Here is a 14,408-nt window from a genome sequence, read left to right on the forward strand (position 1 = left end):
TCGAGTTGAACCAAACCTGGTTGGGGTAGAAAGAGATTAGAAGTGGACTTATTTGCATATAAAGGTTAGGACTTGTTTGCATTAAAATATACAGCTTGTGTATTAAGTTGTAGCCTTTGTACACTTGAGGTACCAATTGGGGAGTTTACACAGCCAAGTCATTTCATCTAGAGACTACCCGTTCTTATCAACTCACTTTCCCATTTTCCCGTTTCTCCTTCTCTTCTTACTTGTCCCGCCCATTTTCTTTCAATTGTCAACATAGTTAAGCATTAAGTCAACTTCAAGTAAGTAGAATTACTTGCAGCTTTATGTTATTCAGTCTCTACTTGAGTTATATTGTAGATAAGTTGTAAGAATTTTGATGTGTATAGGAGAAGGGAGTTCGAAGAGTGTAGAGAAGAGAAGCTAGAACAGAGCTCACGCATTTTTGGAGTAAAGGTTTGATATCTCTTGATTTTTATCATCTTCTTTGCATGAGAATTTGTGAAGTGTGTTGCTATTGAGACAATATATTGTTTCATGTTGGAGAATGGTAGTGGTGAGAAAACAGGGGAGGTATTGAGTTTATGTTGAAAACAGGGGAGGACTTCATCTTGATTTTGACCCCATTTAATGAGGGAATTAGGAAGTGTCATAGAAGAGTTATTTGTTCCTCTATGTGTTAGCTTTGTATGGGTTTTTGAATCACCCAAATTGGATTTGTATATTGAGAGATATGACCAAAAGAGCGCAGACTGCGCAGGCTGGAAACGCGTCGCGACTTGGCACTGCGTAGGCTGGAAGCACGTCGCGCGCTCGCGACTTTGCACTGCGCGCGCGCGACTTCCACTTCAAACTCACTGACTCTCATTTTGCTCTTCTCGCGCTCGCGACCTTGCAAGACGCGATCGCGAAGTTGGCCCTTGGCCTGGAAGCGCTCGCGACTTGCACTGCGCGCTCGCGTAGTTGGCATGAAAACTCTCTGACTCTCAATTGGCATATTACGCGATCGCGACTCTCAAGTGCGCGCTCGCGTAGTTGGCATGAAAACTCACTGTCTCTCATTTGGCACACTACGCGCTCGCGACTTTCAAGTACGCGATCGCGACTTGTGCCTGATAACACACTGTCTCTTATTTTCTGCATCTCGCGCTCGCGACTTCCACAGGCGCGCTCGCGACTTGGTTTTTCCTGCATTTTTGGACTTTCTTTTTCTATGTAATTGGGTTCTTTGCTCAACTTGTATGCATCCAATCATTTCAAAACAAAAATACAACATTAGAACATGTATCAAAACAACATCCAAGCATGCAAATGATGTGAAATCACATGAACATTATAATTTATGAAGTGATGAACTATTACTATGATGTTGTGTTATACATTTGACATACCAACATTATGCTCCATTGAGGTTAGGTAGAAACCATGTCGATAAGGCCATGTCGCGACATAGGATAGCAGATCTGCGCCTCATACAGTTTGTTACTCCGGCTACAGGCCGTTGAGTGGATATGATTATATGGGCCATAGCAGCCAAGTATACAGTATTCATCCAGTTTATACAGTTTTTCTTATCACCTCGGTTTCGCTATAACCTTATGGAGCCATACAGATATCTGGATATAATATTGCATATATCATACAGATAAATGAAAGATATCATGATATGTGTGCTTATATGTGCCTTGTGTGCCTACATAATTCCTTATATACAAGTATGTGCTTTATTGTTTCTTTCCTTGTTGAGATATCCACTGAGCTTTATTTGCTCAGCGAGTTACCTGTTTAACTCGCAGGTTTTGAGATTGGTCCGTAGAGGGTCCGTTTACAACTGCTGCCGTTCATCTATAGAAGACTCGGTCTTCAGGGTAGAAACTCATTTTGTTATTCTTTTTATGGCATGTACAGGGCACACAGTTGGGCCCAATCCATTTTGTAACTAGTATCATGTCTTGTAAATATTCAGTACATTATTACTATAAGCAATCTCAGCATGATATTAGATTCATTATACATTATGATTTCAGCATGTCAGTTCATTCAGTCAACCAGGTTGTAGCGTCTCGGCTCGGTTTATTCGGGTTTACGGGTGGACCGAGAAGGGGTGTTACAATCCGCCATTCTTCGTAACTCAACATCCACTATTTACATTTTGTCATTTGCTAAAATTTCACTCCAATACAAATTTCATTAGTGATGTTGCAAACAATATAATTATCTATCTTTAATTTCGTTAGCTTCTTAGAACCATTAAATAATATAAATATTTATTTATTAAATCCACATCATAACCGTATATACTCCGCATGCCAAATAATTTACATTCCTTTATCAATCATTAAGTTTTTATTGTTTTTTTTAATACCTAATAACTTGCCTTATTAATTACTAACTATTTAATCCTTGACTCCTATTCGAAGGATAAATATTTAGGACACACATATATGCACTTAATAATCCTAATATCAATTTATATTAACCTACAAGCATATTTCAATGATATTATTAATTGTTCTATAACTAATTACTTGTCTAAACCTTAAATTATAACTCCTCCTAAAAATATTTATTAAAATTCCTAAATTAACTTATATAATTTTTAGAATTCTTATTTCAATATCAAACCTTCTAGTTATAACTAATGTTCATGAAATATATTTAACAATATTCAATTTAATTTAATCAACTAAAAATTTTTGATTTAGAATTTATAACAAAAATGGGAAACTGGTCTTAGAACGTACCAATTAAGAATTGGGCACGATTCTACGGTGAGGATTCTGCCTCTTGGGCCTCGCCGGAGTCTCGCCAGCTGGTCGCCCAGCAGCAGCCGCCGCCAGTGGCTAGAAAATCTACTATGGCCGGAATTAAGCAACATTTATACCAAATTGCTCGAAATCTCGTGGGGACTTCAAATCTATGATCAACTTGGACTGGGTGAGCCTTATTTAGCTGGAATGGCCTCGACAGTGGCTTCGCCACTGCCGTCCATGGCGTCTCCGTCAGGCGAGCTCTGTCGCCCGGACTGATGGGAGAAAGAGACTCGCTGGGAAGAGAGGAGTCGATCGAAGCATGTCCCTCGGCCTCAAGCTGCCGGAAACGGCGTGGATCGCTGGAAAAAGAAATCAGTGGGTTGCGACATCTTCAAGCGCGATTTTCTCTTGCTTCCGACGCCTATTGCATGAACGGAGACCATAGATGAGTTCCTCTCATCGAGCACTTGAAGTTTGGGTCTTGGTTGCCGGAATCCATGGCCGGTGGCCGAAAACAGAGGGGAAATAGGGCTGTTGTGCCCCGGGGGGGGGGGGGAGAGGAGGGAAAGAAAGAGGACCCCTAAATAATTTTGCAACATTCTAGGGACTTCTAGAGCTCTCTGGGCCGATTTTGGTTCGATTCGTATTGATTTGGCTCGATTCAATGATTTGACTCGATTTTTAGAGATTTTAACTTGTTTACGGGTCCGGTTTGATTATTTTAATGATTTTAGTTAGGTTCTAGAACATTTCCTCAATTTACTCAATAATAATAATAATCATGCTATTTGATTTTAAGATAATTAATTTATATAGTAGTCACACACACACACACATATATATAGCTCCATATTTATTCTTAAAAATTTTCTAAAGATTCCCAACTCGGTAATTTCGATAATATGTTTTGGCCTTGAGCCCAACTCTGTAAATTTGGGCTCGAATCAAAATTATACGGTATTCACAGTCCATACAATCGAAAGTCCAAATTTTGATTTAACAAAAATTCAAAAATTTTGAAAATAGAATTACGAGATGTTTCACTTTTAAAAGTCATAATTGAATACTATTAAATTTTTATGGATTTTATAAAAGTCTGAATTGAATACCACAAAATTTTAATCAACTCTAAAAGAATTTAGATTGAATACCATTGAAATTTTAAAATCTAACAGACTTTTAATCCAATACACCCTCCTGAAGACTCCTACCAGGAAGCAGGATTCATTTGATAAATCTAATGAAAAAATGAAATAGCTAGAAGATGATGAGAGATTTGACAACTAGTTACTATTTGCCTTCTTTTATGGTTAGATTCTAGTGAGATGAATGATTATTAGGTTCTTGGATGTTTTATTTTTATGTCCATGTCTCAATGAAATTGCTTAAACTTGCAAAATGATGCCGTCACAATTTTTTTACAAAACCATGAGCTTTTGTATGAATTAATTTCTGTTCCAACTATATGGACCTGCACACATGATATACCTATGTAAGCAACGGAAAACACATAGATGTCAGAAAATTAATTAATAATTGAAGTATTGGCTAATTTTATTTAATTTAATTTCTTATATGTTCTTTTTAACAATTAAGATAAAAAATTAAATCTATCTAATATGAGTTTAATACATATTTACATGAAAAAATTTATTTCGTATGGTTGAAATTAAATACCTAATTATTTAAAATTTTAATTTATTATCTAAATATAGAAATCAACCACAAGCCATCAATAATTTTATTTTAAAAATTAATATTTATCTTAAAATAATTAAAGTAATTTAAAAATATTAATATCTAAATTTTGAAGATGCTACATAGAATATAAAATAATATATGCTAAAAATTTAAAATATTAATATATAATAAAAAACTACGCAATGTGCAGCCTTTATCCAATTGAATCTCTAAAATTGAATTTTAAAAATTGAATTTTATATTTTTATTAAATATAAAAATTTAAATTTACATATAAATTTTATAAAATTTTTTTGTGGAAGTCAATTGGGATGGAAGGTTAGCGAGGTGGATTGTTGAGTCGTGGCAATGGTTGCATTGGAGTCAAGTTGACGTGTCAACCTCTAGAGTACTCTTGAACACTAGACTTTAGCCACTATGAATACTGAAAAAATCAATTCGATTTCAGGCACTGTAAGTTATTATTATAAATACAAAGGCAGAGACTCCATTAACAACACCAGCACTAAACGCCAACCACATCACATACCTACCCTCTCTCTCTTTCCCTAGCATTTCTTCGGTTTCGCTTCTTCACTTCCCTTCGTTCTCTCTGTTGATTTGGCTTTCGATTTCACTGTAACTCCATTTCTCGATCTGCATTTCGGTGAGTTCCGTTCTGATCCATTTCTTGCTTTAATATTTTGATCGATTTGAAAATTTTCTCTCAATTTTGCTTTTTCATCTGATCTGTTCTCTCGTATATTTTCAGATTTGTTATTTTTTAAATATTTATTATGTTATTCTAATTTTAATTAATTATAGATACAAATATGGTGTATTGTTATTATTTTTTTAATTGGCTCTGCCTCTGGCTTTGTTGAGTTGAGTTGGTTCAAGAAGATGATATGCAGGCGACTCCACTGTTCAACGCAGTGCTTATCGCAAACGAATAGTCGTTTTCTTCAAAATGCAGTTCTGTTTGGATGAAATTGCGTGTGTTTTGAAGAAGTTATCTGACAGTAGAATCGTCATTCTGGACGATTTGAAAAATGGACTTGTCGTTAAACGGCTTCCCATTCAGCAAACGAATGACCGTCGTTCATTAAAACTTTAAAAAAGGCTGGTCGTTCAGAGCATAAACACGATAATTACGGCTGAATTTAGGTGGTCATTCAATTCCACCTAAAAAAGGTTCTTAGTGAACCGCCTGGTCGTTTAGTTGTTAGCTCGCACGAAACTGCCAAAGCTGCCCAAGGATCAGAATGCCATAGTTCCTAAACCTAAGCTTTTTTGTGCAAATTAAACGGAATTTTCTTATAGAGGCGCAGTTTCTGTTTTATATTGCATTTGCATCTTTGATTTCGGCTCAAAACGAGAGTGATGCACTACTTTTGATATTCCTTTCGAATTCTACGGATTTTGCAGATCTAAAGGAACATTTCGAAAATTTTGGGTTCTTGAAAGCTCTATGCGACAATGAGTTTCGTTTTTCGAGGTTCAAGAGGAGATATAGAAAGCGGATTTACAAGCTTTATACCCGAACGCCCTACTGTGGTAATCCATAATCATCTGCCTTTTTGTAGTTTTGCATAATATCAGTGTTATGCCTTAACTTTAATTGCATACCGACTCTTTTTTCTTCTTATCAGCGCATTCATGGAGGCCGGCCTGTTAATTCTAATTCGCTGGCTTTTCTTGTTACAGGTAGTTTTCTTTTGCTCCCTCTTTTTTTATTGTTTCGAATTTCATATTTTTTCATGTTTCCTGCTAGTTTGTTGCAATTTTTAACCCAAAACTCCATGCATTTTAGCAGTTCTTTTACTGTTCATGATTTTGAACTCTCATCAAATATCACCGAACTTCCTGGTATGTACTACATATTGTGTATCTAAAATTGAATTTACTTGGTGTTTCTGATGAAATGTGGGAGTAAGAGTAGTTTTTATGCTTTTGTAGCTTTGGCTTGTAGTGGGTGTGTTCTTGATGGCTACAAGCTTGCGAATGTATGCGACTTGTCAACAACTTCAAGCTCAGGCACGGGCTCATGCAGCTGCTGCCAGTGGCTTGTTGGGACATACTGAATTGCGTTTACATGTGCCACCATCTATAGCTTTTGCAACAAGAGGTCGATTACAAGGACTTAGGCTTCAGCTTGCTCTTCTTGACCGTGAATTTGATGACCTAGGTATGGTGCTAACTTTTCATGTGGAACATAAAATGTAGTTTTCTTGGATTTTGAACGTGCATATGCTACAATTATTGTTACTTTTTGCTGGGGGCAGATTATGAAACTCTGAGAGCTTTGGATTCTGATAATGCTTCTACAACTCCTTCTATGAGTGAGGAAGAGATAAATGCCTTACCTGTTCACAAGTATAAGGTCCCTGCCCCAGAGAAGTAAGTTGGAATGATCTCTTTACTGGTTTTAGTTTCTAGTTACGCAATAAGTTGACTAATTTCTTTCTTTCTTTTCCCCTTTTGATGCTAGTGCTAACACGTCACAGCAGCAGGCATCGTCTTCTTCAGCTCCAACAGAGGTATGTATTCTTTTTTTCCTTTTTTTTTTTTTTCATATCATAAATTTGATTATATCATCAATGAGAAAATTGTGTTGTGCTTCTGCTCCTATTTTCAACTTCTTTTTATGATGGTTGATCATTGGTGTTTTACTTGTGTGGTAATTATTTAGTTGTGATTCCCTATCTATTATCATTATGTCAATTTGGACATGCTGGACAGAATTTGGTTTGGATATGGTGATGGTGATGAAACATCTAACATACGCTGCTCTTGGCTCTTAAACACACTTCATTGACCTGCCCATTCAATTAACATTGTCAGTTTATCATTGTGGTTATGGTGATATCTATCAGAGATGATGTAAAACAGGTTGTCTCAATCTATGGCTACCTCTCGAGGGCATTTATAATTATTTATATTACCAAAGAATCCCTCTCTAGTAGGTCATGTGGTGTTGCTTTCAGCTTTCACCACTTGACTTTGTGAAATGTCTGAATTAAGACTATTTATTTTATATGATATGTTCTTTTGGGGTTCATCATTTATGCAAAAGCATATGATGCCATGGTTTCTGGAAAATTGACTTCTTTGGTGTAAAATTGTTAGTTACAGGAAGAACAAAATGACAAGAACATACAAACTGTATTCAACCAAAATTATGGCTAGAAATCCTGGTTTTTGGATTCAAAATCATGAAAGTTGAACGACCATGGTAAAATCACATGAGATCTAAAACGATAGTTGATCCTGAAATGATATGGTCCTTTGCCATGAATAACTCCAGCATTTACAAGCGATTAAACAAATTGATCTATCTTTCTCACTGTTTTCAAGGGAGTTATGTATCATCTGATAAGAAAAACCACCTGTATACTTGTACATACCTAAGATGACTTTGGCTATAGAGATTTAGTACAGGCATGACATCTGATTCTATTGGGTGGGATGAAATTTTTTGAACTTTTCTGCCTTTACTTCTCTTTTTTTGTGCATAAACATTGATGATTTATTCTCGATTTTTCCAGCAGATGAAGCAAGACTCTAATAAGGCAGATGGGAATGTGAAGGCTTCAGAAGATGAATTAACATGCTCTATTTGCTTGGAACAAGTTAACAGGGGGGAACTTGTTCGTAGTTTGCCATGTTTGCATCAGGTGGATCCCCTGCTTCCTCATCTTTTTAACCATAACATATTTGTTATCTAACAATCTATGTGATTTCTTCAAAGTTCCTGTGCATGCATTTTTGAACTTGATTTTGAAATTTTTAGGAATTACTCATTTTTATATTATTATTGCAAATGTTAGTTTCTCTGCAACCATAACTTATGGGCCAATGGTCTGGTTTGTGGTTGCACCACACATTGTAACTGTCAGATGACTGTGATATCTACTTTTTATCCTAAAAGAACAGCTGTATCTTCTGGTACCCAAAATGAACACGTTTTCAATTATTTTGGCTTTTCAAGCTTTTCATTAAAATAGTGGTACTGACAGCCTAATAATTGATATTGTTTTGATTTCTTCCTATGCTGCCGTACATACGCCTTTTGATGCATATGGATCTCTTGTTTATTACTTGCTTGTAATGGGAATCTGTGAATATGTAAGTTCTTATTTTCATAAGTTTACATGATAAAAGATTATATCTATAGTGTTTAGTTAGCTAATCTGAATTTAGCCTTTTAATATTTTTGCAATAACTTTTCGGTGGTAAATGGTGGTATTTTGATGTGTATGGCTTTAAGGTATATGCAGCTTTGATAACTAGAATGACTTTAACGCTTGCAGTTTCATACTAATTGCATCGATCCATGGTTGCGTCAACAAGGCACATGTCCAGTATGTAAATTTCGGATGGGTACAGGATGGCAGGAAAGCAGAGAGAGTGAATCAGACGGTTCAGACATGGTTTAATGACTACTCCCAAGTAATGTATTATGTATAGATCATTATATTAAGTACATCTACCATTTTGTCATTTTTGACACAAACAAATTCTGGTCACATATGTAAATGATCTACCCGTTGTTTAATAATAGAGAATGAAGCTTGCTTTTCCCTACCTACTTCACATTGCCTACTATGAAATTCACAACTCTTGATGTCACATAATTAAATTAGTGTGAATATATATCCACATGTATGTGCGTAGTTGATGAAGTCACTGCATATCCATTCTTTATTTGTTATTAACTTGCCAAATTCCTTTTCGTGGTGGTCAAGGTTTGAAATCAGGACCAGCCCGAACCAGGTGGTAAGTGGAACCGCCAGCTTAGGATTAAACCTTTGTTTGGACCGAAGAATTAAATCTTTATATTAGTCTCCTCCTGGTACCGAATACTATTCTAATGATGTATATATGTATTTAGCAAATAAGCTTTCATTATAGAACTGGCGCCTAGCGGGGCTCTGCATGAGCTGTACAGAGTTGCAATATACTGTTTCTATTGTTGATAAGTTCCTAGATGGCACAACCAAATAGCAGTTATATATATATATATGTACACACTCTGAAATTCTTAGTTTTGTTGATAATGAAATGTTTATATATAATACTATCCTTGTCCATTTAAAAAAAAAAAAAAAAATTATCTTCGCATCAAAAGAGAGGGAGAAACAGGTTTGTGTACCAAAAATTGCCCCTGTTAGAGAAGTTGACTTTTTTTTTTTTTAATATTTATTTTAAATTTTATTCATAAATGCCTCTTTCTCTATTATGAAGTACAAACTCTTATATTAGTTAAATCTAGACTTTGGCTTTGGGTGATATTTGGGTTTTTGCTGGCCTTTTGTCTCTATATTCTTTTATTTATGGTATATTTATTTATTTATATGTTAAACGAGGTTAATATGAGATTCCCCTCCCTATTCTTCAATTTCACTGTATTATACGAAACTTAAGGCTACTCATTATTCATGAATTTTAAACTTCATGTGAGAGGACTTATTTGTTTTAAAATCCCTTTCCCTTTTTTTTTTTTTTTTTGATAAAAAGTATTTCAAATTTATTTTCGCGACTTATATTCTGATTTGCATGGAATGGATATTAACCTGATCTGAGCGGATATTGAAGTAAATGATTTGTATAGTCTGGATTGTTGTTGTATCATGTATGTAAAAACTTCATAAGCTTAAATCTAATTACTTTATACTTAATTAATTTCTTAAACGCTAAATACTATATATATTATCAAACTTAGGTTTCACTTGTTCTTATAAAGGTTTTTTATTAATTAAAACTCTTAATGTTTTTTTTTTCCCTGAAGGGTATATTTTAATCTCATCCTACTTACATCCAATGTATGGATCTATTTTTACACAAAACTAATTACAAATTACTACACCCCATGTATATATTTATCTTTACACCGAATTAATTATAAATAGTGTTACTATTCTAATTTACTCCACCGAACTAATTTTAAATAGTGTTACTATTTTAATTCAAACAAGAGAATATCTTTACTTAAAAAAAATAAAAAAACTAATAACATTTTTTTTAAAAAAACTCTTTTTTATATTGGCGTCGTGTACGAGAAAATCACATATGCTGGGTATTGGTAAGAATTTTCCAATAAAATAATGCTAGTTAAGGATTTTATTACATCTGGCTTCTGACCGTCTAAACCCTAGGCATTTTGATGCCTTCATGGGATTGTATCTTGTGTAGTACAACATTACCACAATCTTGGAAAGTCAACACTGTACTACAAAGAAGCAAATTATTGGATATATATGTGACAGTTTGTATGCTTTTTATATCCCTCTTAGCATAACTAATGCAAACCCTTCCAAGCCAAGAAAGGAAACTCCATGGCTCGTTCCCAGAAAACTCCCAAGTCAACCATATTCATTATTTCTCTTATATTTCTTCAATTCTCCTTGATCAACGGCCATGGAGGTGATGATCATGAAGATGGTAGTGACAATGGGGAAACAGATTTGCATGACAAAGGGTTAATCTTGGTGAAAATTTGGTGCTTAATAATTCTCTTTGTAAGCACTTTTGTTGGTGGTGTCTCCCCATATTTTTATAGATGGAATGAGAATTTCCTTCTTTTGGGTACTCAATTTGCAGGTGGGGTTTTTCTTGGAACTTCACTTATGCATTTCTTGAGTGATTCTAATGAGACTTTTGGAAGTCTTACGACCAAAGAATACCCTTTTGCTTTCATGTTAGCCTCTTCTGGGTATCTCTTGACTATGTTGGGTGATTGTATAGTGATCTTGGTTACAAAGCGTAGTGATAGCCATAGAGAATCTAGAGTAGTTCAAGTTGAAGAAGGAATAGCAAGTGATAATAAAGAAGCAACTGAAGTTCATGAGCTTAACCCAGTTTTCTTGAAGACCACTTCTATTGGTGACACAATATTACTAATTCTTGCTTTGTGTTTTCATTCAGTTTTTGAAGGTATTGCCGTTGGAGTTGCAGGTAAGTTAAATTAATCCTTGATTAATTGTTGATAATTTCTAGTAAATAATGTCTCTTTTTCACTGTTTGTGTTAACATAGGTTTATTATATTTTAATTAGCTTTCATAGATCCGATTAGGTTTAGGTAATACTAATTAACGATCAATTAATGTATTATTGGTTTAATCACTATCCATTTTCTTTATGTTCAGAAAAAAAGGTGCTATTTCCATATAGTTGATCATCTATCTACATAGAATAATAGAATCTTCCTATATCAAGAGGCCTTATATATAAATTTGCCCCTCAAGTTTACCTCTCAAGTTTATGCAATTTGTCTCGTGGTATTCTCAAGTTTGCCGAGACCTATTTTAACTCTACACTTTCACACTTCAGTAATAACTATGTTACTCTTATAAAGTTATTTCATTTTGTCGAGAGGCATAGTTATTATTGAAATATGAAATTATAGGATCATGATAGGTATCCCGCAAAGTTGAGGGTATTACAAAACAAATCACATAAATTTTTGGGGCAAATCTATACATTTCGCCTATATTAAAATAAAAAGAACATTATTTTCATGAACTATTGACAAATGACCTAATTATCTCCTTTATTTGAGTTACTTCCATGTTTAGAATAACTTAATTTCACATTTAGTTTCTTCTTTTGGTTTATACTTTATATATATATAGCAAAATTACCCAAGCTTGAGTTGCTAGTCTCTTATATGTATGTGTATGACAAATGACCTAATTTTCTCTTTATAGATACTAAGACAGATGCATGGAGAAATCTTTGGACAATATCATTGCACAAAATTTTTGCTGCCATAGGAATGGGAATTGCACTTCTTAGGATGCTTCCTAAGCGACCATTAACATTAACAATGGCATACTCTTTTGCCTTTGCTATTTCAAGTCCCATTGGAGTAGGGATAGGTATTGCTATTGATGCTACAACTCAAGGCCCAGTTGCTGATTGGATTTATGCTATTTCTATGGGACTTGCTTGTGGGATTTTTATTTATGTTGCTATCAACCATCTTATAGCTAAAGGTTTCAAACCACAAGCTAATTTGTTCTTTGACACTCCATTCTTCAAGTTTCTTGCTGTTCTTCTTGGTGTGGGAGTTATTGCTGTTGTTATGATTTGGGATTAACTATTTCTTAAGTTGTCTTGTGTTTATTATATGTTACATAGATTGTATGGCAAGAGGGGGATTATTTTTAATGAAAGCATCTCTAATGCTAATATGGATTGTAGCTTATGTATTATATAAAATAGAAGATGTGAAGGTGGAGTCGCTGCATGTGTACTTATAGACGTTAAATTTTAAAAATCTCTCTCCAATGCATTACTTTCAGATCCTTTTGCATCCTTTTTCTTCTTTTCTTTTATGGTTCCATAATTTAATATGCTGCTAGCCACTATAGAGTAATAAATACCCATATTATCTAAGAGACTCTAGAGATAAAAGGTATTGTAGACAACGTCTATTTATTTTTTTTGACACCTCAATTTGATCTATCAAATAGACATAGCATTAGAGAGCATTTTTTAAAAAAAAAAACTTTCCATTTTACTAATGTGGTAAAGTTCGCTTGGAGATGTAGTATACTTCTACTGTTCCACAAATCTGATCGCTTATTCTTGTATAATTGGTGCTGTAAAAAATGATTTGTTGTTATAATAAGCTGAATTACATCAAATTAATCAATATCCATTGTAGCTTTGATCAATATATATTTTATCCAATAACGAATGGAGCACCAAATTAACCTTAAATAACAGCCTGGTAACTATAGACTTATGAGTGTCTCTATATCCTCTAAGTACATTATAAAACCAGCCCTTAATGTCATGTATAAATCAATATGTAAAAATGGGTACATCTAATATTTTTATTTTGTTTGAGAAATGTAAAGGATATATTTAGGAGTACCCTACAAGGAGTGTGGTTGGTCCACCCATAAATTCAAACACACCTAGCATTTGGCTAGTGTACTCCTTTAATTAACTCTCTTGGCTATGGTGACTTCATGACTAAGCTTGAGTGGTTAATTGTTTATTTGCAGAAAAATAACTTACTAATCAACCTAATCATTAATGTCATGATCCCCTTTCTTGCTTGGAAGAAAGTTGATCTAGTGTCTTTGTCTATTTTCTTGGCTTTAGTAACATCTTAAGACTCTGTTTGGTTGTTAACAAATTTACAAGTCCACTTAGCCATTGATCCATGAAAGTGATTAGAATATATATTGGCTTAAAATGAAAACTTTTCATTGACAAGAATTAAATTTTGGGCCATTAAAAATTCCTATTATGGTGCAATTTTCAATATGTTCTTTGCTACATAATTCATTTCCAATATTTTTGATTTCATTTATAAATTTAAATATGTATTTGGAATAAAAAAAGTGAGAATTTAAATCTTACTAATTTGATTCTATAGATTTGAATGTATCTAAATCAAATTCTATCAAAATAGGCTGAATTTTCCAAATGAACCATTTAAAATTAATAACAAAATTATCCATTTTCTTAGACAATTATAAATGATGGTATTTTAGAAAATAAAGGTAAATAATTTTTAATTTTTAAATTTATTTCAATTATACCAAAAAGAATATTTGATGATTGGTTCTCATCCATAAGATCTATGAATGTAATAGGAGAATCCGTCGATAAAAGGATTACCTTAAAATGATCATCTCATTCCTATTGAGAACGAATTAATCAGATGGTTCTATTTTTCGATCTTTTTGCATTGCTCCTAGAGAACTAAGAGGTCAAAAAGATTGCGGGACATAACTATTAATAATTAATGTAATTCAAATAATTTTTATCTGATTACAAGAAATTAGCCGCAGATTAGTGATTTGCCAAGCTTTTTGAAATGGCAATCAGGGAGTGCAGTGGGTTGCATGTCTTTTCGTGGAGCCATTCGTACAGGCAAAGTATTTAGGAATTTGCTTAGTTTGGCATAGTGAAATTTCTCCATGCGTGCAACCAACTTTGTCTTTTACAGTAAATTTTCATGAGAAGGA

General features: G+C 34.0%; 2 protein-coding genes across 5 annotated transcripts; both read left to right on the forward strand.

Annotated features, from left to right (window-relative positions):
* The first annotated feature begins 4,880 nt into the window (after positions 1-4,880).
* LOC105629938 (E3 ubiquitin-protein ligase SDIR1) lies at positions 4,881-9,009 on the forward strand. Of its 4 annotated transcripts, none has more exons than XM_012211595.4 (9): positions 4,881-5,085; positions 5,847-5,975; positions 6,071-6,125; positions 6,232-6,287; positions 6,378-6,606; positions 6,704-6,818; positions 6,910-6,958; positions 7,967-8,095; positions 8,732-9,009. In XM_012211595.4, exons 2-9 carry the CDS (start codon positions 5,898-5,900, stop codon positions 8,855-8,857), a joined length of 837 nt encoding a protein of 278 aa, XP_012066985.1. In that variant the 5' UTR covers positions 4,881-5,085; positions 5,847-5,897; the 3' UTR covers positions 8,858-9,009. The 4 variants fall into 4 exon arrangements, with proteins under 4 accessions (XP_012066985.1, XP_012066987.1, XP_012066986.1 ...); XM_012211597.4 differs by having other exon boundaries at positions 4,882-5,085; positions 7,970-8,095; XM_012211596.4 differs by having other exon boundaries at positions 4,882-5,085; positions 6,235-6,287.
* A 136-nt stretch (positions 9,010-9,145) lies between these two features.
* ZIP2 (ZRT/IRT-like protein 2) lies at positions 9,146-12,724 on the forward strand. Its single transcript, XM_012211598.4, has 2 exons — positions 9,146-11,375; positions 12,129-12,724. The coding sequence occupies exons 1-2, from the start codon at positions 10,757-10,759 to the stop codon at positions 12,518-12,520; spliced, it is 1,011 nt and encodes a 336-aa protein (XP_012066988.1). The 5' UTR covers positions 9,146-10,756; the 3' UTR covers positions 12,521-12,724.
* The last annotated feature ends 1,684 nt before the right edge of the window (positions 12,725-14,408 follow it).

The sequence above is a fragment of the Jatropha curcas genome, chromosome 5 (assembly GCF_041381405.1).
Source record: "Jatropha curcas cultivar XTBG-Jc1 chromosome 5, XTBG_Jcur_1.0, whole genome shotgun sequence".
NCBI lineage: Eukaryota > Viridiplantae > Streptophyta > Magnoliopsida > Malpighiales > Euphorbiaceae > Jatropha > Jatropha curcas.

Excerpts from the sequence above, each read along its gene's own strand:
- ZIP2 (XM_012211598.4), top strand. The coding sequence starts at position 10,757 with ATGGCTCGTTCCCAGAAAACTCCCAAGTCAACCATATTCATTATTTCT. Across the intron at positions 11,376-12,128 it reads TATTGCCGTTGGAGTTGCAG|ATACTAAGACAGATGCATGG; the intron begins GTAAGTTAAATT and ends TTCTCTTTATAG.
- LOC105629938 (XM_012211595.4), top strand. The coding sequence starts at position 5,898 with ATGAGTTTCGTTTTTCGAGGTTCAAGAGGAGATATAGAAAGCGGATTT. Across the intron at positions 6,607-6,703 it reads CCGTGAATTTGATGACCTAG|ATTATGAAACTCTGAGAGCT; the intron begins GTATGGTGCTAA and ends TGCTGGGGGCAG. Across the intron at positions 8,096-8,731 it reads GTTTGCCATGTTTGCATCAG|TTTCATACTAATTGCATCGA; the intron begins GTGGATCCCCTG and ends TAACGCTTGCAG.